Below are 27860 nucleotides of genomic sequence, written 5' to 3' on the forward strand. Positions count from 1 at the left end.
AATGCTCACCAAGTGGACATTTTCTCCCCTGCTGTATGCGGAAACTTAATATTCTCCTCCATATGCTGCAGAATGATGTCAATAAATTAGTGTATGATTCATGAGGTCAGTACCTGAAAAACTCTTACCACATCCCGTGTTAGATGCTGAAAAGTCCCAGTTACATGGATGGTTAATGTTACACAGACCTTAATGCTCACAAAATAGGTGGCTCATGCATCTCAAGTGATTCCATGTGAGAGCAGATTATTTATTTTAACTTCTGTATTGTATTTCTGTTCACATAGTATAGGTTGACAATATCCTGGCTGTAGATGGGATGCTGTGTCAGTTTCTGGCAGATCCATAGTTGTGGCATAGGGGAGTTAATTACATGCAACGTCATAGGCACTGGCTTTGAAGGCAGTCAGTAACATATACTGGACAACTATTGCAGGTGCTACTTCTAGCATCATAGCATGAGCGATACTCCTGCACACAGTTAAATACTGGTAAAACCTAAATGACCACTGCAGCTCATCTCACAGATTTTATACACCACTGAATCACACAGACATGCTTCATATTGTCATTTCTATAGTTCAGAACAGCGATATCAGCGTTTGTGGTTGTGCGTTTGCTGTTTATGTGTCGCCGAAGAGGTGTTCGCTGAAACACGTCTTCGGTTATTTAATATAGACCCAATTTTAAACAGTGAAACCTCCTGTGATACATAAGTGAAGGTGGGCAAGACGGTTACCTATTACAACCGCGAAACCACAGTTGCACGAATACGGAAATGTCGACACATATTGAGCGAACCGCGAAAACACCGAATGTCCTGAAGCGCGAAACTCGAAATGTCGAAAAGTCATAGTTGACCCTTCGATATAGCTCCTTAAGAATGCTTCTCTACCACTTTATACCTGCTGCTATTATTCATCATTGAACACAGCACTGCATTGTTTACACATTGTGCTGCCATCTCCTGAAACAACCCCTCTACGTCCTGTGTGGAGTCACAGCCTGTCCCTATATTTGAACCCCTGTAAAGCTAATAGTATCCTACTGAACAGTAGGGAAATTCAACTTTGAAGCCCTTCAGGATCTACCTGGACCATCTACAATTCAGCCTCTCAGTCCTCTACGTCCTGTGTGGAGTCACAGCCTGTCCCTATATTTGAACCCCTGTAAAGCTAATAGTATCCTACTGAACAGTAGGGAAATTCAACTTTGAAGCCCTTCAGGATCTACCTGGACCCTCTACAATTCAGCCTCTCAGTGTAGGTGTTATCCTACAATATATGAATGTCTAAATATAACCTTGTGAGTGCATTAACTTTAAATTACTGGTGTCTGCAATAAATTAACTATTTTGTAAGGGCCACCCCACCCATTGACCTTCTCCTTCTACCATCTCTCTATCAACTTATCCCCCCTTCTCCTACTATCTTAGTGGAGTTAGTGCTTGCCCTGCATTGTCCACTAGAGGGTAGCGGAGCACAGGCTTTGGATACCTTCTCTCAATGGTTGTAGAACCCAACTAGCCCTGTAGACCAGCCAGACCCTGTTATTCTGTGCTTGTTCTCTCTATTCACCCCCCATCCCATAACTGCTTGAAAGGTATTATCCTAAGTAAATCTGGGAGCTTTACTAAATAAGATACCTGTGACTATCACTTCCTCTGACTATCACTACTTCTGGTACTGGCCCCTCAATTATTCCCTCTGTATTAACCTCCTTTTCTGCCTGTGATACTTTCTCTAAATACCTCTCTCTCTGTACAAAACTGTTTCACTTTACTGTCTCCCAAGGACAGCTATACCTTTGTTCACCTTGTATTCTTTGCTACTTAGTAACTATATATTGTCTCTTACCTTTCCTGTGCCTGTAGAACTCAGTCTCTCTCCATAACTGATTGCCTCTCAGCATCTCTCAGCTGTAACCCGCTCCGTTCGCCCTACGGGCTCACTCCGATCCCCTACCCTGCCCCCAATTCACACCCGCCCCCAGGGGTCCTACACTTATACCTCCCTTACCACACCCTCTCTTAATTCCAACCTATCCCATACATCACCCCTCCCCACTAACTCTAGCCACACCCCTACCTCCTTAACAATCAATTTCAAAAAGCCACTCCTTTGAGTACCCCTATCATATCCTATTACTCTTGACACATCTAGATAATATCCCCCTCTTCTATCTTCCTGTACTGCTTTATCTTCCTCCTCTTCACATCTCACTTCCTTCTATATTCCTACACTTCAGCTCTTATTTTACAAACTTCTTCAAGATGCCTCTCCCTAATTTAACCAAGCTAACACTTACAGTCATACTCTCAACTACTCTCATCTCAACCTATCTTCTTACCTCCCTTGAAAAACTTCACTATTTCCATCTCAACCATTCCCACAAACAAACTGCAATCTACACACACATATCCTTTGATAGACATTTTAACATAACTTTCAGTCCCAGTTACCTGCTACCCAAATACCATAGACTCTCTCACATCAAACTCAACCTACCCTCTGATAAAAAACAAAAACTATTAACCTACCTTACATACAGCTCAGGAACTAAACTAAATAATCCCACCTTGAAAGATGGCGACATCCACCCCAACCCTGGCCCTACCAACCCTACAATCCAAACAACTCACCCTAATGTCAATAGCTCCCTCTGAATCGGACATCTTAATATCCAAAGCATCAATAATAAAGTAGCTCACCTTCATGCCCTCTTAGATATTCACTCCTTTGATATCCTCTGCATCACTGAGACTTGGTTGAAACCAGAAACTAAAGATAATGAAATTATTCCCCAAGGCTATAACATAGTGAGACAAGACCGAACAAACGTAAAGGTGGTGGAGTAGCAATTCTATTTAAAAATGGACTGCAGATCTCTACTCTCCCATCTAATCCTACCCAGGATAGTAACGCAGAAATCCTCATTACTAAGCTTCAAATCAACATAAATAAATCCTTATACATTATCTGCATTTATATACCACCCAGAAATAATATCACTACAATTGAGGCATTTCTTAGCTGGCTGTCTTCTACTTACCCCCAAGAAACAATAATACTAGGTGACTTTAATATTGATTGGAAAAGTGTTAGTGCTAATAATCCTACCTCTCATATTAACCTCCATGGATTTACCCAAACTATAACCTCTACAACCAGAATTAACAAACCTAACAAGAAAGAAAGTACCTTAGACTGGATACTCATAAACAAAGTGAAACAATCATACAAAACAGGAATCCTGCCTGATGATATAAGTGATCATTCCTTGACCTACATTACTAGAGAAAAGAAAGACTTCCCAAACCTCCCTATCATTAGGACAGCACTCTCTATCAAACACTTTAAGACAGAATTATTTCAAACTGAGCTTAAAGCATGCAACTGGAGACCATTAAAATCCCTCCCACTTGAAGAGGCAGTACAGTATTTTAACACTGCTTTCTTATCTATCCTGGATAAGCATGCTCCCAAACGTTCCATTAGAATGAAGTCTAACCCATCCCCATGGCTTTCTAACGAAACTAGGAATCAAATTCTACTTAGGAACAAAGTCTGGGCTAAATGGAGAACCTATAGAAATAGCTCTGATCACCTACATTATAGGCAGCTCAGAAACAGTACAAAAAAAGCTATACTTACAGATAAAAAAAACTACTATTGTAAACTTCAGCAAACTCATCAAAATAATCCCCAACAGTTCTGGTCTTGTATAAATAAGCTCCTTTCCCCAGGTAAGTCCCGAACACCCACCCCACTTCATGCAGATCCAAATACTCCCCATCAAACTGCCAATACCTTCAACTCTTTCTTCACTGACACTATACAATCTCTAGCTACTCAACTTATCTCAGAAAACTCCAGCATTCCCATCAACTTACCACACTCTTTCTCAAAATTCCAACTACAACCTATCTCTACCTCTCTCATCTATAAACTTATACAAAAACTTAAGCCTTGTACCCCATCTGCTGACCAACTTCCTTCTCAATTTCTCCAAAAAGCAGCTAAGGAAATTGCTTACCCTATATCTATCCTTATAAATAGGACAATCCAGGAAGGAACCATCCCAAATATTTGGAAAATCTCCCACATTATCCCCTTACATAAAGGTGGGAACTCCAATGATTATTCCAACTATCGGCCAATTGCTCTCTTATCACCCCTAGCAAAAATTATGGAAAATGCATTCACAAACAACTTCTATGCCATCTCTCTCAACACAACTTAATAGCACACTGTCAACATGGCTTTAGACCATCACATAGTACCACCACTGCCCTTCTATCCTTCACAGATACCATCAATAGAAATCGTAACAAAAACCTCCTCTCATCTGCACTTTTCATTGACCTCTCTAAAGCTTTCAACATGGTTAACCATACCCTCTTAATCAATATTCTGGAATCACTTTCCTTTGATTCTCTAACCTTAAAGTGATTCAGATCATACCTCAGCAATAGACAACAAGCAGTGCTTTGGGAAAATCAAGTCTCATCCTTTCTTCCTGTTACCATTGGGGTCCCTCAGGGATCTATTCTTGGTCCACTCCTCTTCTCCTTATTTATTAATGATCTCCATGTAGCAATTCCACAAGCCACTTGTATTCAATATGCGGATGACTCCACACTAATATGCTCATCTACCTCTCAATCTGAACTATATTCTCTTACTCAAGATGTCTTCAACACTGTAGAAACATGGTTTACCAAATGCTGTCTCCTTCTCAATGCTAAAAAAACAAAACTCCTTCTCTTTACACCCACCACTAGGTCTTCCCCATTAGACTTTTCAATCTCTTCAAATAATGGAACTGTTATTCTCCCTGATACTACCACTAAACTTCTAGGTATAACCATTGATAATAATCTCTCATTTGATTACCATATAAACAACACCATTAAAACAGTAAACAGAAAAATAGGCTCCTTATACAGAATAAAACCCTTTTTAACCTCAGCAGCCAGAGCCAAAATTGCCCACTCCCATCTAATCTCAACCCTCCTGTATGCTTCACCTATATTTACCAACCTTAAGAAAACCAACCTTAACAAATTAGCAACCTCCTATAATAATATCGCCAGATTTGCTACTGGCAATCCCTTTAGAACCCATCACTGTACTAATCTTAGACAATTAAATTGGCTCAAATTCCAAAACCATCTGATTATCCCTCAACTCACAATTGCCCACAAGTTATTTTACCAGCCCAATAATACCCCTATACTCTCAAAACTTATAGTTCCATATAATAATCTGAACTCCCTACGTTCTTCTAGCAAACTTCTTGCCAGTTTAACAAAGTCTAATAATACAGCTGGTGACTCTCTATTTACCAATACAGCAGGAAAACACTGGAACCTACTACCCACTGAACTAACTCTAACTACATCCTTACCACTCTTTAAACAAAACCTTAGAAAATACCTTCAAATGCACTGGCTATGCCCTTGTAGTAACCCTGACTAACCATCTTCTTCACCCCTCTTTCTTCCTCTTCTTGCCATACTTCCAAACCTTTACATGTTTTTGACTTGTAAATTAGACTGACCCTATTTAAACTCTAATAATCTTAGCTTTTAAATACTACTACCTCATATGATCTACTGTAAATAACTCTAACTATTCTGTTTTGAGCTGTCTTAAGCTATATTCTGCTCACTGTACTGTTTCACAAGTGTTTTTATCTATGGTACATGACTCTTACTGTATTATATTCTGATCTAGCTCTCTTAAACTTTACTCTGTTTATTGGAACTTTTCTCAAGTGTTTTTATCTCAAGAATGTAAATCTACTTGTTTTTTATTTTTATTTTTGTTTTGTATTCCTTTTTCACCATGTAACAATATTTTATACTTTGTATATTCTGTGTGGAGCTTTTCTCCCCGGGCCTCTACTGAAAATGGAAATATATCCAGCTAGACTAGCCCGGTCAACAAATGTAAAATAAAATAAAATAAATAAAATAAATAATGGCTCTCATTAGCAGAAACATCATTATACAGTCAATAGCATATAATGCATACCACTTTACTTATCTGTTAGTATGTTTGCTCTGTGAGTGTCTCTGAATTGCCTCCTCCCTATATGTTACCACCAACTGTTCTATTTCTTGTAGTAATCTGTGCTGTTTGTTTCTGAATACCATGCAAAGTTTTAAATGATACCACAGTGGCAATTCCACTGCAACTGAACATTTTTGTTTGATTGTTTGTTTAGTTCAGACTTAATTTTTTTCAGGGATATGCCTGTGTTGTTAGATTATTAAAAACTTACTGATAGTAACATAGTAACAAGTATTGCTGAATTTATTAATTTATTTTTTGTTTATGGAATACTAGACAGTTTACCAAATGATAGCATAAGTCCAGACAGAGTAATCATTTCAGCAGTAACATTGGAGAGAAAGGAGTAGTTCAAAAATACAGACATTTTTTGGCAAAATTTCAGTTGAATGAGAGCCAGCTGATGGTCAAATTCTAAACAATGCAGAATTTTCAGAGATAAACAGTGATAATGACAGCCAAGATGGCTCGTGCTAAAACGTGTTACTCTAATGACATCTTGCTCCAGTTTATGGTGAAGGGATGGCATAACACTTGTAAGAAGATGTGCAGAATATTGGAGAATGGAAGAAAGTACGAACTGGTCACAAACAGCTTGGCATTAGGAGAGACAAATGTTCGTATTTTACATAATCTGGCACATTTTAGATTATTTCTGATCATCACATCATTCACATGCTTGTCTGAATATATCTGATTAGGAATAGAGAGTTAACCTTCTTCTACCTAACTATCTGCCCTCTTTGTCCTAAATAGCCTAAGAACCAATTCTTTGAACTGTAGACAAACTTGTAGCAGTCTAGGACCTGTGTGGTTTACTTGTTCAATGATGCTGTTGTTGGCAGGAAAGAGAATATTCTGTTCTTTGGGTTGAAGAGTAGTGATTTACTTTATTAGGTTTTAAACGTAGTTGTGAAATATGTTTCAGGCAATAAGCAGGATTGTTGTGTAACGTCGTGGAGTTTAGAGAGAAATTTGGCAATCAGATTGGGGTTGAGTCATCAGTGTATTGAACTAGGGTAGCATTTTTTGTAGCAGTGCAGTGGACATTGGTGAATATGTTGAAAACTATGGGGTTTAGCATAAATCGTTGGGCACCAATACTTACAGGCAAAAATGTGGAGAAATGTTTCCATTTCACTGCTTGTGCTCTGTTCCAGACATAGCTATGGAACCATCAGTTGTTTTTATTACATTTTTGTAGTATTTAAAAGAGTGAAATTTTGATTTTACTTATGTATTTTTAAGACAGTGTATAAATGTATAGTTACTGTAGATATTCATACATATTGAAAATGAGTTTGCAAATACATTTTATAAGGTTTAGGCAGGACAAATTAATGTGAACATTAATAATTAATTAGTAACATATTTAGTGTAGGGATTGGTGGTTGTAAACACATGACATTGTTACTTTTACTATTTAATTGACTTGTTTTATACTTTTTTCATTTGAAGAAGTCCCACAATTAAGTGGGATGAAAAGCGCTTTATTCAATAAATAACTAGTTTCTCTGACTACATTTGTGGTTTGTCCGGACTTTCTGGCCGTTATTTCAGCTTTGCTAATAAATCTAGTCAGACTAATGGGTCTGTAGTTTCCAGGATTTGTTGAAGGTCCTCCCTTATGAAGGGGGGGGGGGGCATCACAGTTCCCCATTCTCATGGCACAAACCCTGTTTTAAGACTGTAGTTAAATAGTGATTCCAGGGGTCCTGATAAGTCATATTTTAGACTGTTCAGGAGGCATCCTGGGATGTTATTGGGGCTAGCTGAAGCAGAGGATTACAGAGCTGTTAACCAACTGTTTCCTGTGGCCCAGTGGTCAAGAGTTTGATTCCCTCAGCCTCCATTGCCTAACTGTGTGATTCTGAACAATTCACTTAACCAGACACCATTCCTTGGCTGACTCTGAAAAAGGTCCATGGAGGTTAGTGCTCTACCCCTGTAGACGAATACAAACAAACAAAAAATTGAGGCTGTGTTTTTGGCTTTAGGAAATATAGCCAGTAAATTCTTTGTAGTTATAGTTGGAGGGGTTATATTTGAGGGTATTTCTTGGGGAATGGTTGAGGCTAATAGAGATTTAAAGTTAAAACTAAATTTGTCTGCTAACAGGTTTGTTATATTGCCAAGCTTGGTGAATGTGGCACCATTAACCACTAGTTGACCACATTCCTGTGGGCTGCCCTTCAGATTTCTCACATAGCTGAAGAAGGCCTTATAGTTATCTTTCACTTGGAAGGCTATCTTAACCTCAAATTTGGCTTTATTTGACCTAATTAGCCCTCTTAGTTGCCTGTTTAGTTTGATGAGAGAGTTACATTATAGGAATTACCCTTCCTGATTTTTGCCATATTGTTTCATTTTGTTATACATCCTGTTTAATTTGGGATGCCACCAGGACGGTTTGTTTCTGGGGCTAGTTCTATGCTTACTTCTAGTAGGTACAGTAGCCTCTATGCAGCCATTGATATGGTTGTGCAGAGTTTCTACAGCAATTCAGTGTATGCTGCAGTACTCTCGGGGTTTGAAGGGGCACTGAATTTTGACAAACCATCATGTAATGACAGATAGTTTGCCTTGGAATAGTTCCTGTTACTGGTTTCACTGGGGTTACAGAGTTGATTTTGATTTTGAAGGAGACAGCTTTAAGGTCAAACCTTACCAGGGAGGACAAGACACTGGGGGGGGGGGGCAGCATTTTCCCATATTTATAAATATGAAGTCCAGTATACTGGAGCCTCTAGTGGGCAGTTTCACTATTTGGCCAAAGGTGCTTGTATTTACAAAGTTCAGAAATCTCTCTGCATATAGATTTGAGGCTGTGTATGATTCCTAGTGTACAGAAGGATAATTAAAGTGGCCCGTGAGTAGGGTGTTAGGTGGGAGGATGGTAAGTATAGCAGGTCTAAGTATGCACTATTAGCTTCTTGAGACTTGAAGAGTGACCTACAGCTGGCTTGGATATAGTACAGGATTTTGTCTATGGTGATCTGCATGTAGACGAACTCCAGCACGTCATCCTGTTTGACCAACGTAAACGTATGCTTGTTGTTGATATTTATCAAAACACTTACACCATTAGCCTTTCTCTGTGCAGCTACTTGTCTAACATTGTGGAAGGCACTGAACCTTTGCACTTCTGGGGTACTATCTGTGATGCCCGTGCACTGGCCCAGTAATCAAGGAGCCTCAATCCTCACCACTAGCACCAGTGAGGGGTGTGCACATTGGGGGATAACAAGTCCACATGCGGTAAAGTACAATTTCCCTTAAGAGCACATGGAGATCATAGTCAGTCTGGGGCTGTTTTTTCCCTTTCTCTCCAGATTCCCAATAAGACTCCCCACTGGCACAGCTATATGGTCCAGATCTCAGCCTAGTGGTCAAGCTAAAACCTCCAGCACCCTCTCTGTCCAACCAGGGCTTTGTGCCCCTGCCCAAGTAGCTGACACACACACACACTTTTTGATTTAGATACAAACACACACACACACACACTCCTGGGGAAGGCTGGCACAGGTTCTCCAGCTGTCCCCCCTTTCTGCTCAGACTATAAGGTAGTACTGACTGCCACCAACTACTATTATCAGCTACTATAAGGCCCTTCCCAAAGGGTGACCAATTTCACTGTGTAATATTACTGTTATCCAAATAGTAAGTATGGTGAACACCAATACTATTGGAGTGGCTTGGACAGTATCACCAAATACATGCAAGTGCTCTCTAAGAGCTTAAATTATCTCTACACAAAACAGCCACAATTGAAAGGTTTAAAAATAGTTAATAATAAATAATAAAAAACAAGACAAATCTCATCAATTCAACACAGTGCTAATCAAGAGTTCAGAAATCACAGGAACTTTAAAACAATATTGTAGAATAATCTGACATAAATATAGAAAACAGCTAGACTAATCTGGCTAAATTCCTATCTAACTCTAAGAGAAACTATGTACTAAATAACTTTACTTACAAGGCAAAGTGCTGGTGAGTTGTTGAATTGATAACACCCAGTATTGCTGAGTCATTTCACCTTACATCATTTTTATCAATTCTCCTGTAGCTCCCAGGCTAACAGAAGCTCGACATTTACATTTCTCTGTAGCTGCACCTGGCCAGGACGCCACAGCAATAAAAGACACTTTTACATGTAAAATCTAGTAATTATCTTTGTTTTAATAACAATAGAAAGAATTTGCTAGCCTAGACATCTTATCTCTGAGCTTGAGATCAAACACAGTTGTAATTCTTTACTTAACAGCTTTCTTCCAGCTGGGTGCACTGTGGTTACAGTTTTGAAGTTCAGCATATAGCACAGTTTTCTTACATTTAGTTTCTTACTTTTGTAAAAACAAGTCTGTGGATTATATTAATATTTGCAGTGACATAGAATTATCTACAAAATTCTATCTAGCTAGGCTGGCAGCCTTCACATATCCCCCCCACTCCCGGAGAACTCAAGCTAGTTTTTCAAGTGACCCTTGAGAAACGTTGCTTGAAAGGGTTAGGTCTATCTACCTTACCCCATTCCCTGTCTTGAGAGCCCATCTGTGTTGGCATTGCTAACCCCATTGCAGTGCTGTACTGACATATCATATGCTTGCAACCCTAGGCTCCATCTTAGCAACTTGGCATTTTGCTGTCTGGCTTGGTGTAACCATGTTAGGGATTGTGATCTGTAACTACAGTGAATTTTCTTCCATACAGATACGGCTGAAATTTCTGCAGTGTCCACACTATGGCTAGACATTCCATTTCTACAGCTGCATAGCATTCCTCCCTGGGGTCTAGCCTACGACTGAGATAAACCACTGGGTGCTCTTCTCCCTCTGAATAAATCTGGCTAAGTATAGCCCCCACCCTATAGTTCAAAGTATCCACCTGCACAATACAGTCTTTGCTGTGATCTGGACTGGCTAACACAGGAGGTCTTCCCAAAGCTTCTTTAAACTTCTGGAACGCCTGATCACATGTTGTGGTCCACACTACCTTATCTGGCCTGTTTTTCCTTGTCAGGTCTGTGAGGGGAGCAGCTATGGTACTATAACTGGGGATGAACTTTCTATATTACCCTGCTGTCCCTAAGAATGCCCTTACCTGCTTTTTGATAACAAGTGCAGGCCATGCCCAAATGGCTTCCACTTTAGCAGGTTCTGGCCTGATCTTATCACTCCCCACTCTATGTTCCAGGTAGGAGACGTCTGCCATACCCACCTGACATTTGCTGGGCTTAATGGTCAACCCTGCCCTATGTAGTCTGCCCAGCACTTCCCTGACATACTGAAGGTGTTCTTGCCAGGAATGGCTGTAGATGGCAATATCATCTAGGTAAGCAAGGGCAAACCCTCCTGCTAGGATATTATCTACCAGCCTCTGGAAAGTTGCTGGGGCATTTTTTATCCCAAAGGGCATCTTTGTGAAGTCATACAAGCCAAAAGGAGTCACAAAGGCTGACCTCTCTCTAGCACTGGGAGTCAAGGGCACCTGCTAGTAACCCTTGGTAAGATCAATGGTGGTAAGGTACTTAGACTCACCCAGCTGCTCTAGGGCTTCTTCCGACCTAGGTATGGGATAAGCATCTGACTCTGTGTGACTAATTTCCTGTAGTCCACACAGAATCTGGTGCTGCCATCCTTCTTTGGCACCAGCACCCCTGGGGAGGCCCAGGGACTACTATTGGACTCTTGAATTACCCCTAGTTCCAAAATTCCCTGTATCTCCTCCCTCAGAGTCTGTTTGACTCTCTCTGAGGCACCCTATAAGGGGCCTGTCTAATAGAGCTTTGGGGTCCTGTATCCACCTGGTGCTGCACCAGGTGGGTGCACCCTGGTCTCCCAGTGAACATGTCCCCAAACTCCTGCAACAGTACTCGGATTTCTTGAACCTGGGTAGGAGATAGCTGCTGGGACATTGCTACCCTTCCACTGAGGTGTCAGTCCAAGCCTCACTGAGGAGATAAGTCACCAGATCTCCCTCAGACTCCTCCTGCAATCCACTGCAAATACTCAGCACAAGGGCCTCCCTATCATGGTAAGGATTCATCATGTTAACATGGTACAGTTTGTGCCCCTGGCTCCTGCCTAGCAGTTCTACCATGTAGTTAACATCATTGACCTTCCTTACCACCTTGTAGGGTCCTTTCCAAGCTGCTTGCAGCTTGTTGTGTCTGACTGGAATGAGAACCATTACCTGCTGCCCTATAGCATACTCTCTAGCTCGAGCATTCCTGTCATACCAGACCTTTGTCTGTTGTTGAGCTTCTGCCAGGTACTCCTGGGCCAACCTCATGAGTTCCCTGAACCTTGTCCTGAGGTTTAGGACATATGCCACAACAGACTCCTTGTGAGATTCACACTCACCTTCCCACTCATCTCAAATTAAATCTAGAGGTCTTCTCACCCTATGCCAATACAGCAACTCAAAGGGTGAACCTCTCTGTAACCAAACAACAGATGGGGCAAATATTTGTCCCACTCCTTCTTAAACTGGTCTTCAAATGCCCATAGCATGGACTGGAGTTTAACCTCTCAACAAAACCATTAGTCTGGGGATGGTAGTGGGTGGTCTTTAAGTTCTCACCCTACAGTACTTCTACAGACAAGCCAGCAGGTCTGACATGAAATTGGCACCTCTGTCAGTCAATATTCATTTTGGGAAACTTACCTTGCTGAAAATCTCTAACAAAGCATTTGCCACCTTTTCCGCCTCAATGGAGGACAAAGCCACTGCCTCAGGGTATCTTGTAGCATAATCTACTACCACTAGGATATACCTTTTCCCTGTGGAACTTGAGGTACTCAGAGGCCCCACAATATCCATAGCTACCCTCTGAAATGGCCCCTCAATCATAGGAAAAGGCATCAAAGGAGCTCTCACCTTGTCTCCTGCCTTGCCTACCTTTTGGCACTGCTCACAGGTCCTGCAGTACCCTGTAATATCTCTGGAAATTTCTGGCCAATAGAAGTTCTGCATAATACGTCTCTTGTATGTATTATGCCCATATGACCCACAAAGGGAATATCATGGGCTATGGCTAGAAGCGCCAGAAGCTAGGCTCTAGGCACTACCAACTGCTGTATTCTCTCACCTTCTAGCCCTCTCTCTGGTGTCCACTCTCCATACAGTAACCCTTTGTCCCAGTAAACAGATTCCCCCTTCCCTTGAGAATCAGGCACCTCACTAGCTACCTCTCTCAGGCCTTGTAATGTAGGGTCTGAGACTGAGCCTGTATCAACTCTCTCTTTGTAACCCTTCCCAGCTCCACTTCCAAAGGAAGTCTGCCATCCTCTGACAGTGACACCTCACTGTTAGCCTGGGTACTACTACTCACCTATACCTTTGCAGTCACTCTGTCCAAGGGAACATCAGTACCAACAAGCAGTTGTGGCACACCTTCAGTCTCACTACTACAGGGTAGCTCCCCTCCCTGAAGTAACCACCTCACCAGTCCTGGCTACAAGTGTGTGGTCTGTCTGGGTCTCCCCTAGGCTACCAGACCCACATGCTTGTCTCCAAGCCTGACTGTGTATAACTACATAAACACATGGTACTGGCTTATCAAAATCCTTCCCTATCAAGACATCTGCAGGATGATAGTTTGGTACCCCTGTTGTCTCAAGACAACCTACTATTGGCATTTTGTCTTTCCCACTTACTGGGTCCCTCACCTTTTGTTCCCTACTTTGCCTCCGTGGACATCTATATGCCACATGGCCCCACTGGTTGCATTCAAAACATTTAACCATAGGTCCTGGATGTGTACCTGGACTAGTGGCGAGGTTCCCCTGCTACTGTCAGATTCTGTTGGGGCAGTCTGGGCTGCCCACCATGGGTTCCTTTAGATTCATGAGCAGCACTGGGTGTCCCTTTCCTGTGCAGTGATGCTCTGCTTGCTAGGCATAGGTCTCCCTTTTTCCCCAACTCATCTGAAGTAGCACATTGTCTATCAGCTAACCAGATCCTCATGTTCTCAAGCAAAGTGCTAAGGGCTTGTTCCCTCACCAAAAGGTCTTCAAAAGTGGTGACCTGACATCCACTCACCCACCTATGAAAATAAGTGCTTAGTTCAGCAACATATTCACACACACTTTCATCTGCCTTGTGTCTATGCTCACAAAACTTTTTCCTATAAGCTTCAGATGTTAGCTTAAAAAATTCTAGCAAACAATTCTTAACAGCAGTATAGTCAAAAAAATCATGATCAGATAATTTAGACAGCACAGTTACAGCTTTACCATGGAGTAAGGGGGTCAGGAACCATACCCAGAGCCTTTGGTCAACATCATACTGTTTACATACCATCTCAAACATATGAATGAAACTATCAAAATTATCCCCCTCTGTAAACTGCAGAAGAAATTTACTGACCTTTTGTGCTTCTGGGGCCCGGTTACTCCCTTCCTCATTACCTCTATGAGTCTGGTGAAGAGTCAGCATCTCCTTTTCATGCTACCTATGCCTCTCCTTCTCCTCAGTTTCCAGGAGTAGCAGTTTCTAATTCTCCTCAGCCTGTAGATGTCTCAGTCTCTCTGCTGCTTCTGTTTCTAAATGCCTGGCCTCCAATTCAAGTCTCCTTAGCTTCAGATGGATTTTTAAGTTCTCTGCAGAAAGGTTGAGCTGTCCATTCTCTGAGTGTTGTACATCTCCACGGCCAGTCTGATCATCCTCCTGGTTTGTATTCTTTGATACACCTGTGACCAAAGCTACAGTCATGTCTGCATTAGTCAGGTTTCCATGCACCAGTCCTTTAGCCTGGCACATCTCAGCCAACTTGCTCCTTGCCAGCTTACTGTACTCCTCTGCTGACATGCTTGCCTGCTCTCCCTGGCTAACTAAGCTAACAAAAGAAATAAAACAATTGTGATCTGAACTCTAAATATTCACTGCATGGCTGATTTAGAGTACAAAAACACCTTCAGTGATCACTGTACACAGGCTACAGGAATTCAATATCCACACCACTACAAGCCGATTAGTATGTGATGTGGCTAACTCACCACTATCAAACAATTAATATCTGATGTGGATATCCCACCACTGACAAACAATTAATATGTAATGCTCATGCACTGGACCAGTAATAAATTAGCCTCAATCTTTACCACTAGCACCAGTGATGAGCGTGCACATTGGGGTATAACAAGTGCACACACAGTAAAGTACAATTTCCCTTAAGAGCACACAGAGATCACAGTCAATCTGGGGCTGGTTTCTCCCTTTCTCTCCAGATCTCCAATAAGACTCTCCACTGGCACAGCTATAGGGTCCAGATCTCAGCCTAATGGTCAAGCTAAAACCTCCATCACCCTCTCTATCCAACCAGTGCTTTGTGTCCCTGCCTAGGCAGCTGACACACACTCACTTTAAGATTTGATTTAGATACAAACACACAGACACTCCTTGGGAAGGCTGGCACAGGTTCTCCAGCTGTGCCCCTTTCTGCCCAGACTATATGGCAGTACCAACTGCCACCAACCACTATAATCAGCTACTATAAGGCCCTTCCCAAAGGGTGACCAATGTCACTGTGTAATATTACTGTTATCCAAATAGCAAATGTGGCAAACAGCAAGACTATTGGAGTGGCTTGGACAGTATCACCAAATACGTGCAAGTACTCTCTAAGAGAGGGGTCTGTAACCTTCACTATCAAAAGAGCCATTTTTAGCCCCTCTCCCACCAAATAAAATTCATCAGGAGCCACAAAATCTATTTGACCCCTAAAATGAAGATAACACAGCGTATAAAGTTTTATATATAGTTATTATACTAAATATAAAGGAACTAAGTTTATAAGAGCAATATTTAAAATCCGTCCCCATTTTTGTTCCTTTGTTGGGATTGCTCGATCGCTCTCAGTGTGTGTGTGTGTGTGTGTGTGTGTGTGTGTGTGTGTGTGTGTGTGTGTGTGTGTGTGTGTGTGTGTGTGTGTGTGTGTGTGTGTGTGTGTGTGTGTGTGTGTGTGTGTGTGTCATCTCTTGACCTCTTAGAACAAGAAATCTGGACAAAGCCATAAATAATGGGGCACAAAGGCCCCAGAATAGGGACATTTTTTAAATATTGCTCTTACAAACTTAGAAAGTTGATAGAATCATAGATTTTGCATTAACATGAATTTTCTGAAGAGTATGATGTCTGAAACTATCTATGCAAAGAACCAGATGGCTTAGTAGTTAAGGTCTTCACCTCCCATGCACAAGGTACAAGGTTCGAACCTGACCTCCGACCAGTGCCTGTTTGGAGTTTGCATGTTCTCCCCGTGTCTCTGTGGGCTTTCTCCCATGTCTGAAAAACATGCTGTTTGTTTCCATCTCAAACTCACCAATGAATGGAGCTGTGGGTAGCAGCACAGACTCTGCGTGGTGCCTTATAGGGGAAGAGTTCTACAGACCAACCACTTTGGACATCTACTGTGGTGCACAGTATCCTCAAGATAGGAGAACACAGATCACAGACTGTTCACCATGGCAGGACTAGCCATTCTACAGTGTAAAATATGGCTCTAAGTGATTCGGACATGTTGACTAATGTTGCCAGAAATGGGCATGGGTAGTTACCGGTGATATTTGGATTGAGGACCCGGCCTACTCTGACCCACACCATGGACCCATGGTAACAGTGGGAGGGGTATATGTGCCCCTATTGGCCAGTGTGTGCCTGCCACAAAGCCCAGCAGCCCTGGGTCACTAAGCTACTGGCTGGCCGGTATCTATTTGCCCAGCCTGGGTTACCTGGGATAGCTCTGGAGTGAAAGCTGGATGCAAAATCAACCAACCTGCCAAACATGAACTGAGAATTGCTAGGCTTAATCTCGCAGAACAAGAGGAGCAACTGTAGAGTACTAAAGGAAAAATAAGAAAGCATTTGGATAATATGCATTAGTTTAGAAAGGTTGCTGGTACGCAACTATTTTGATAACAACTCAAGAGGACAAAAACTTTTACTAAAATTACTTAGGCAACAGAAAGTATTAATGGATGTTGCCAAATGTAGGGAACCTATGACAAGAAAAGCAGCAAGATATCCTACAGAGATAGTACAGATATTTTAGAAATTTCATTAAATTTGTTTAAAGCAGGTAAGTGTGGAAACCAAGAAAATAGAAGATTTAATTTTGCCAAGGTTAGGGGAAGCTGAGGCACAACAGTTAGCAGTTAAGATAGGAAGAGATAAGATAAAATGGTGATGTATAGTCAATTAACCCAGAAGCCTCCAGGAACAGATGGCATTTCTTTGCAAGTCTGGAAGTTGGAGGGGAAGAAAGTTATAAAATATGTATAAAGTTTTGTTCAGCGTTATTTTAAAAGGGGGCAGAGCAAGCATCTTGGAAAAAGGTTGTGGTGGCTGTATTACCCAAAGTAAGCAAAACCCCTTCAAGCCTAACTTCATATAGCTCCATTTCAATATTAAACCGTGATTATAAAGTGTTTGTTTATGTTTATACTAGCAAAGAGAATGGCAAAGCTGTTTCTAAAATTGGCAGCTATGGAACAATATGGTTTTGTGGACAGGAGGCAAACATTTGACAACATTAATAAAACAATGATGATCCAGATGGAGGTAGAACATAGAAAATGCCACTAATGTTAGTGGGTCTTGATGCAGATAAAACATTTGGTAAAATGATGTGTACTATGCCTATCATTGTTTGGGGCAGCTAATAAACTGATTGATTTGTTGGGCAGCTATTACACTTTCAGTTCTTTTTGGTTGCTTTTGGCTATGCTACCCAATAATTATTCTGACCGCATACCTAGTAAATACTTATGAACCTATAAGATCTATGCTTTACATATTCAGTGCCTCAACAGACTTGCACCTCATTGTAATGGCATTGTTTCAAAGCTTAGTTTTACTTAATTGTTACAAATAATGTTTTATTCCAAGAATGCTTCATCATTATCATTACTATGATTTGATAAGAAACTGCGGTCAGTGCTCTTAAAACAAGAACACAGGGTATTTCTATACAGTTGCTGAGCAGCAACACAGCTCTCTGTTCTCTGTGATGAGATCTCCCAGGTTTAGTGAATACCAAACATGATCCTGTGGCCATATTGTAGCTCATCTTATGGGCAGTGCAGAAAGTGCTGCTGAAACTGTACAAGCAACACAGTAGGAATGCCAAGAAATGGGTGGAACAAGGTCACATGCTGAATGATGGCATGAATTCAAAACTTTCCTGGGTCATAGTGAACAAACTATTTAAAATGAGCAAGATGGTATATTCTTCTAGTTTGTCTATTACTGAAGGTACACATGCAGCACCCGCTAGAAGGTAAATGGGATTAGAAATCAAAGCTTGAATGCTGTATTTTTAATCAAGAAATATAGATCTCTGCTTAATGGGCACAGCCCATAAAAAGTAGCTATCTATGAAAAAAGGGTAACAAACCATAATTAAGGGGACTAACATGCAAACAAACCAACAAACAAAAAATAGCAATCTAGTCACAGTTTCTTAGCTTGATCCTTAAAAGCACTTGTCCTACTTCTTCTTCTTCTTTCGGCTTTTCCCGGTTAGGGGTCGCTACAGCGGATCACCTGTCCACTCATGACTGGCAGTGGAGTTTTACAGTGTTGAGTTGCCAGCCCGGCGCCCAACCTTCCGCAGAAGGCACACACACATGCACGCACTCACACCTAGGGCCAATTTATAGTGTCCAATCCACCTACAGCATGTCTTTGGGATGTGGGAGGAAACCGGAGCATCTGGAGGAAACCCATGCGACAACAGGGAGGACATACAGACTCCACACAGAAGGCACCCCAGCCGAGGATCGAACCGGAGAAGCTCTTGCTGTGAGGTGACAATGCTAACCACTGTCCTACTAAAATAAAGTTTTCAGATAATGTTAAAACTGCTAGCCTGTAAACAACTATTTTTCTTATTTAGTATGCACAAAGGATTACAGGAAACAAATATCACAATGGTCAGTGCTGTAAATTGATATGGTTTGTGAAATTAAGTAATTGATCAAGGGTACAATCCATTTATGTAGCAATAGATATTTTTTAATCTGCCTGCTCTAGTGAAGTAATTCAATGTGACAGGAATGTTGCAGCTCTTTACGGCACACAAAATCATTTTACTTTTTGTATGCTCTTGTTTTAGGCAATGCCTGTATTGTCTCCCATCCATCCATCCACTTCCCCTTTTTACCATTTTTCCACATGGGGTTGGGGTATCACTTCAACAGTGACAACCATCTAGAGCCAAGATTTATTTTTAAGCCTAGACATGCATCCCAAATCTCTGATAAGTTCTTGCATGCTTGATAAGCATAAGCAGGGGCTTAGGAGATGAAACATCTACAATCAGGAGCCTGGGAGATGAACCATTTACAGGCAGCGTGTGTCCATTAGAAACATAGGTGCCAAACCAGGGATGAATTTCCTGTTCTTCATCCAACTGTCTAAGTTACACTTGAATTGGGTTAAGGAGGAACTCTGCTTCACATGAATGGGGGCCTTTTCCACAGAAGGGATAGCCTCTGGGATATATATCAGTCTCTCTAGCAGGACCTGTTTATATCACATGCAAGGTTTAAGTCTTTAGACTGGGTAATTCTCAAGCTGTTTGTTTTGTGGATATGCAGGAGTTCCAACAGGATGGCATCTGACAATGCCTTGTACACCAGGCCTCAACAGCCTGTAGGAGACAAAATACAGGGCTAGACATTTGAAGCAGACTGCATTACACATGTTACTTACACCCTGTATTCTTTTAGTGAGGAAACTCTGTGGACATTCCAGTTATTGGATGTGCCTGGTTAGGTCAATACCAAAGGGGGCATTGTACTCAATGATAGGTCTGATGAAAGCTGAATAAAATGGAACAGTGATCTCCTTGGACCTAGATGCCATACCTTTGCTTATAAGTTATACAGCATAGAATGATTTCCTCACCACTGTAGACACATGATGGTCAAAGGTTAAATTATTGTCAGTGTCTGTGTGAGATTCTAAGACTGCTCCTAATTTTCAACCTTCTGCAAATTTAGTCAGCCAGAGGCCCTTGACACTGGTCTTGACTTCAGAGAAGTAAATGCCAGAAAGGAGCAGCCTCAGGACCAGTCCCTGGGAAACTCCATTTGTGACTGGCCACTTCCTAGAGGTGGACTCCCCAATTTTATCTTCCTGGGTCCTGTCTGGGAGTCCTGGCCTGGCTATCCACTGGGTGACATAAGGATTTATACCTAATCTCTTACGTTTTCAACAATGCCCACAAGGGAATTGTGTCAAATGCCTATTCAGGTCAAGGTAGGCAGTGTGAAACGTTTTGCCTTCATCCATTGCTTTGGTGACCAGGCTGAGTAGGCATCAGGTGCTGGATAGGGGCATTGGGTGCTGACTTGTCTAATCATGAGCTAAACTCTTGGCTAGGCTTATAAGGGCCTAAGGGCCAATAACCTAGTAATCACCTATGATCCTATGATCCTATGACCTGCCCTTGACAAAACAAAATTGGGTTGGATCCAGTGTTTGGAGGTTTCCTAGGTCATTATTGATAATTTCCGTGATAATCATTTTCATGGCTTTGCATTTGAGACTAGTGAAACTTATGGGTCTGTAGTTTCTAGAGTCTGTAGATGGCCTGCCTTTGTGCAGAGGGATGACTGTTGCTGTTCTCCATTCATGAGGCACAACACCTGTTTGGAGGCAACAGTTAAATAGCAATTCCAAAGGGACTGATAGGTCATCTTTCAGGCCATTTAGAAGGCATCCTGGGATATTGTCTGGGCCCATTTATGCAGTGTCCTTGTCCTTATAGAGATCATTAAGGGCCCGTTCCCTAGCGATAGTAGGGTGGAATTATATTTGATGATCTTTCTTGATGGTAAGGGTTAAGGGGGAGAGAGAGGTAAAGTTAGTGCTGAATTTGTCTGGCAGTAGGTTTGTTATATCTTCTGGCTCAGTCTATGTAGCTCCATTAACAATGAGCTCTGCACATGACTGTCTATTGCTTTTGAGATTGCGAACATACAGTATACAGTATAGCTAAAAATGCCTTATTGCTGTACTTGGCCTGTGAGGCCAAACCTAACTAAAAGTTGGTGTTAGTAGATTTTATTTGTCCTCTGAGTTGTTTGTTTAGTTTGATGAGAGAGAGAGTACTTTTATCCTGCTGAGTGCTACGTCTCCTAATTTTTGACATGATTTTCTTCCTTCTGTTATATAGCCTATCGAGGTGATTCTGCCAGGGTGGCTTGTTTTTTAAGTGACTTCTGTACTTCTTCCTGAAGGGTACAACTGCCTCAATGCATTTATTAACATGCTTGTAAGAGTTTCTGTGAACAGTTTTGTGCAGGCAGCAGAGTTCTCAGGGTTTATGGGGGCTTGAAATTTTGCCAGATTATCACGTAATAGTAAGAAGTTAGCTTTAGGGTAGTTCCTGAACATTTAAAGGTTAGCTGGCATTCCGGGTTTTATTTTTACTTTAAAGGAGACAGTTTTGCGGTCTGACCTTACAAGAAAAGACATTGCACTATGGGATGTGCAACATTCCTCCCATATTAGTGAGGACCAGATCCAGTATGTTTGTACCTGTGGTCGGCATATTAACAATCTAGTAAATGGAGTTTGTGTTTAAAAAATTGAGTAATCTATGTGCCAGCATTTTTGCGGTTGTATATGATTCCAGGTTAACAGTGGGGTAATTAAAGTTGCCCATGAATATGGTGTTATGTTGGACAGAGTTTCCAATAAGCTTAAATACATGTTATGGCTTTCCTGGGTCATACAGAGGTACTTATAGCTTGCAAGGAAGTGGTACAGGGTTTACCCATGGTGATTTGAATGTGGAGAAACTCAAATGCATTGTCATGTTTGACCAGCCTTGAGGTATATTTATTTTTGATGTAAATCAAGACACCTCAACCTTTACAGGTACACACACCTATGAATCTGTTTAGTCCTTGTCTGTGTAGTAGCTGTTCTAAATGTATGGAAGACATTATAGCCTTGCAGTGCCGGTGAGCCGTTGATGGCTTTAAACCATGTCTCAGTGGCTGCACAGATGTCTAGGGTCTAGGGTAATGTGAGCTTCTAGAGAGTTGAGTTTCTTGTTTAGACTCCCACATTGAGCATTAACAGATTTTCCTGGTATTGTTTTACTGTGTTGGAAGTACTTTAAGTTTGGCCTTGCCTGAAAATAGCACTATAGGGAGGACAATGTTTTGTTTCAGCTAATGTTCAAAAGCCTAGAGGGGAGAGGTGCAGACCATCCCTGGCAAAGCAGCGTGGTCTGACCATCTCCTTCCATGCAGACAAATATTGCACCCCCTTAGAGTGACACCAGACAGACGATTATGAAAGTCAGACATGTTCTGTACTTATCGTGGCATCATCCTTGGAGAAGGTAAAATACTGCTCAAGTACTAGGCCCATACCTGCCTTGGGCACATATGTCTCTCTTCATATAGTCTAAGGAGGTACATCTCAGGTCTTTTACTCACATCAACTATGACTGAGTCACTGGTACTTCTGGTCCAATGAACTGAGTACATGGGTAATTACTCAACCTAGAGACATGGACATTAGTGTGTGTGTTGTACTGACAACCTGATTGACAACAGGAGTGTTTTTATATGAGAGCTTTGCTTCCAGTGACATTGTGTAAATACATCTCTCACTGACAAGCAATTGTCCATGACTTTTTCCTTACTCAACCTGATGACAGGGACATCAGTGTCCCACACAATGGAGTCTCCAATAATGAGAATTTTGGATTCTGTAACAGCTTGCCTTATGTGCTTAGAAGCTGAGCCTCCAAGAGATGTGACTGTATATGTTAATGTGAGTGTTGTTTTGAAGGCATGCATTAGGGGCTGCTGATGATATTTATTATGTGTAATTCATCTAGGAGGTCTTTGGAGTTTAAGAAGGTTACATTTATGTGTCTCAGCATATGTGGATCTATGTGTCTGCTTTGGACTGTGTGATGGGTTCAGAGTGTGTTTTACTGACAATCTGATTGACAATAGGAGTGCTTTTATATGAGAAGTTTGCCTCCAGTGGCATTGTGTAAATACATCTCTCAAATACCTTGTCAGTTTAGGCAATTTCTCCATTGCCTTGAGATGCCCATATCCACCAAGCTGATAACAGAGATAGTGGGAAAGCTTATATCTATAGCAACAGGCCCTTTTTTACTGATTAGATGGATGAGATGAAAAAATAAAATATTGCATGGAGTATCTGGTTTGCAACTCTGGGGTCAGTGATTGTCAGTGCAAACTATTTGCCTTTTGTGCAACTAGGTATTTGTGAAATTTCAAGGGTGCTTTTACAGGAAAGATGCCAGCTCAGAGTGTCTGCATCTATACAGGCCACTGCCAAACACATGAAGGGAAACTAATAAGTAGTCCCTAATGATTTTTAGATGAAGTATTTAGGGTGATATTCTGAAGTTAGGTTAGACAGCAGTTAATCAAGCAGTACTTACTGAAAAGAAAGAATGAGCTTTGTCAAGAATAATGACAAGTGGAAATTCTCCTGATTGGCTACTATCTGACTACTACTAGTGTTGGTCTCACCACAGCTTCACTCTGCTGAGATACAATGCTCCTTTGTTTCTTCTCTCACCAGAAGCAAAATAATCCCAAGAAGAGACGCAGGATACAGGCTCTTTGGTGATCAACAGTCTTGTCCCAGATGACGCAGGGATCTGTAGGCTTGTTGTAGCCTTTTCATGGTCAATGCCTCGAATAGCAACCAGACCAGTCAGAAAGGTCCTCAAAAGAAACACACTGCCCAGTCAGAGGCAATCAGGAATCAATGCCCTCAACTTCTTCTCTCACCATGAGCAAAATATAAGCACATATTCCAAGCAGGCGTCTATGAAGCAGTTATTGGGCTTTCTGGTGATCTGCAGTCACCTAAGCTCCTTCTCTCACTAGGAGCAAAACAGAAGCACTAATCTCAAGATGACTACTAAGAGGCAGAATGTGGGCTCTCCAATAACTGATGGTCTTGGAGTAGATGCTGCAGATTTTAAAAGTAAGATGAAAACTTTGGTTAATATCCTAAGAGTTGCAGTTGGATATAAGAGAGGAGGTAACTCAAGCTTTAGCAATCTATGGGAAGAACCACTATTTTTTAAAGAGCAAGACAGACTGAAAGGGGGTGAGCGCTTAGTATTCTGGCTGTATGGAATACAGTGGGATGTCCAATAAATTTAAATAGCTGAAGGGAAATGATAATTTTGTGCTTACTGACAATAGCCAATGAAAGAGGAGAGAGAGAGAATGAAATATGTGGTCAAATTAACATAAGGGGCAAGCAACTAGAGGAAGGGTGGAGGAAAACTGAATTTCTGTGTGACTCACAAGAGACACAGCTGTGGTCTCTTTCCTAGTTTAAATATGCAATTAAAAGCAAAATACAAGTAAAACACAGTGTAAAGAAAATACACCATAATATACAAAACAGAAAAAGACAGTGAAGCAATACAAATTACAAGAAAGCAAAAATAAACCAAACTTTCCCTCACAGCAATCAATGGCAGAGTTTGAGTGAGCTTTTCATGTAGCCTTACAATCAGTTTATAATACCAAACTTTAAAATGTATAGAATAGCTATTGCTCTATTATGTATAGAATAGTTATTGCTCTATTAACTATTTAAGGGCATCATGGTTGTAGTTTAAATAATCTTCCTGGTGGTGTCTAGTGTACCTCTTGCCTTTTTATTGAAACCTTCCCTCACTGTCCCTTGTGAGTCAAAGACTGTGGGAAATGCTGAATTATGACAGACATTACAGATTCACATTTCTTACTGTTAAAAAATATCTATACTGACAGATTAGTTATCATAGTGGGTTATTGCTCCTGTTTTCTGTGTAAAGGGTACAAGGTTTGAAATATCCTTCCTTTCACATTGCATCATATTTTCTGTTTTACAGACTTGAGTATTTTGTAACAGTTTTTGTGGTATCTAGTGGTGGAACAGAGGGCTAATGTCCTCAGTGGGAGGTAGAGAGAGAATTTTTGTTAGTCCCTTTAAGACATGCTGTTTAGTGTACCCTGGTGTCTAATATTCTTCCTACACACATCTTTTGTGAGTGTCATTAAGGCATATTGTTAACAATGTGTTTGACTGTCTAGTGGTTTTCCACCAACCTACGTCTTTAGAGTTATCCCATTATCCCTGGTGTCTAGTCATCCTCTGACCTACGTCTTTAGAGTTACATATGCAGCCCCACACAAAAACATACACATCCCTCCAACAGCACCTGTATGTTTAACTCCCCAGCACTTACCTTTACTACAATGGATGAACACAAGCTTTTGGCTATGTTCGTTAACATGAGCAACCCATAAGCATGTGTGTTAATTTATGCAGCCAAGCAGTGTCTGAATTGCTCGGTTGTATAAATACTTAGTAGCATATAACTGTTCCCTGGAATGCCTCATTTGCATTTAACACGACCACAGGAACATCCCACAGTGGTGCTGCATGTCTTCATGTAGAACTGTCTGTCCCTGAATTAGAAATTTTTACCACAAGGTGAACACTTCATCATACCTCTCAACCTGCTGATATTGAAAAGAACAACAAAGGCTCTTGAATAGTAAGAACATCCAGCTAAAAACCTGGACATCTAATTAGTATAAAATTTAAATATCAGATTGCACATAACTGTTCCTGCTTCCAGTAATAATGTGGGATCCTACTGAGAAATGGTGGACAAATATCATCATATTACCAATGAGACAGTGTAATGATTTCTTTAAATTACTGGTGTTACTAGTATGTTGGTTATGTAGTGTCTTTGTCTGTGTACTAGATAGCTTCAAAAATCACATGTGATGAAGGGGATTCAGAAAATTCTGTGCAGGAGTAAATCAAGCCTGAAAACAGTGACATACCCCCCCCCCAGAAAAAAAAATAGATACATCATGTGAATAGGAATGTTTCTCCAAAATAAGGACAGTTGATAGGTCTGCATCTCAATCACACCTCGCTGTAACTTTTCTGAATTGGGTCCCAAAGCATTTTAATAAGTATTACTTTTAAAGCATGATTAGTCCTTCATCTCCATTCCCTTAGGTTTTGTATTTGTGTTACCTCTTGGCTACTTTCTCAAAAAATCGTAGTCAAAAAAACAATAACAAGAAAATGGAAATCAACACCAATACCAAAAGCAAAAGTAGATGTACTAAGCATTGTAGAAGAAATTAAAGAAATGGAGATTACATATTTAATGGAGAGAGAAGATAGAGACAGTAAAGTGCATAAAAATGAATGGCGATATTTGTACTGAAAAATGTGAAGGCATGCTGTAAAGATATGTTGAAGTTATGAAGAAATATGTATAATGATTGATATTTTTATTATTAATGCATGTAAACTAGTGTTGCATGGTAAAATGTGATGAATAAATTTTGTTACAAAAAATAAAATGTGTTTTTCCAAAATGTTTAACATAAAGCGTATCTGTCACACAGATGTAAGGTGTCTGGTTAAGTACATGTATTTATGAAGGTGGTGAAATATTGTCAGTTCAGTTTAGTTCAGCTTAGTAATGTTTGCTGTATCTGTTAGCTTCCAACATCCTTTTTCAGTTTAAATATTTTGGTTCTCCACAAATGGTGACAAATAATCAGCTTTTGTTTCTAATATTTTTCTTAGGTCCACAAGGAGCACCAGGTCCCATTGGTCACCCGGGAAAAATTGGGCCTCCGGGACTAATGGGTGTACCAAGTGTTACCATTCCATCAAGAACGCCTGAGAACTTCTGGGGTTTCCATGTTGGTCTTGGAAGCAGTAATCCTCCTGCAGGTTCTCCTATCATATTTACAAAGGCTTTCTATAATGAAGATAATGCATATGATACAAATACAGGCAAGGTCACTGTCATCATTCCTGGCATTTACTTCTTCACATACCACATAACTGTGTATAACAGTGATATGAAGGTAGCTTTATGGCGCAACACTGGCATCGTCCAGTATACTCAGTTTGATTTTGCACAGAAGACAATGCAAGCATCTGGAGCAGCACTACTAAAACTCCAGAAAGGAGATACGATTTGGCTTCAAGTGTTTGAAAATAATATTGGTCTCTATGCAGACAGTGATGATGACACAACATTCACTGGATTCCTACTACACCAGCTAAACTGATTTACATGGTGCTTCAGTTTATTTTACAACAAATAAATCACTTTTATGTATGATCCTGATGTTGAAGAATACTACCTGGAGTCCAAAAGAAGTCACATTATATTTTAAACATTAACTACTTATGGAGTCAGCTATTACCAGTCATGTTGTCTTAAAATGTCCCTTTCGAACTGCTTGCTATTAACTTTCTTTCTGAATGACAGTAATGATAATCCCTCTTGAGAGGAATTTAAATTATTAATTTAACTTTCCTAGGAGCTGAATAACTAAGGATGAATATACTGATATGTCTAAAAAATATGCATGTGGTTCCAACAACCTACAGTACCTCACCGTATACCTGAATAAATACTTTAATTGTAATAAACTCAAAAGGTATATTTGAAATATATTATTTTACTGTGTGCTGCATTTTGTTGACCATATAGATACCACAGTCCAAATACCTTTTCCAGGGAAATATTATTGAATACTTTAGTAATACAAAATAGATAAACTGATCAATTTTTGTAAAGAAATATGTTACTGCAAAATACTGCAAGAGCCTTCTTGACCAGTGGGAGTAGTCATTTTCGATTCAGAGATAGCACTACTGCAGTACTTAGTTTGAAAAGGTGTACCACCACAATGGGCTAGTTCATAGGCCTAC

The 27860-nt window shown here is 40.7% G+C and overlaps 1 protein-coding gene across 1 annotated transcript in view; it reads left to right on the plus strand.

Moving 5' to 3' along the window:
• LOC122802329 (adiponectin-like) overlaps positions 1-27602 on the plus strand; it is a 111628-nt gene extending 84026 nt beyond the window's left edge. Inside the window, exon 2 of the mRNA XM_044071969.1 lies at positions 26718-27602. Coding sequence (XP_043927904.1) covers positions 26718-27211 — 494 coding nt within the window. The 3' untranslated portion in view covers positions 27212-27602. The remainder of the gene's footprint in view (positions 1-26717) is intronic.
• Positions 27603-27860: the final 258 nt, after the last annotated feature.

The sequence above is a fragment of the Protopterus annectens genome, chromosome 5.part0 (genome assembly GCF_019279795.1).
Source record: "Protopterus annectens isolate FY-2018-M chromosome 5.part0, PAN1.0, whole genome shotgun sequence".
Taxonomy (NCBI): Eukaryota; Metazoa; Chordata; order Ceratodontiformes; family Protopteridae; genus Protopterus; species Protopterus annectens.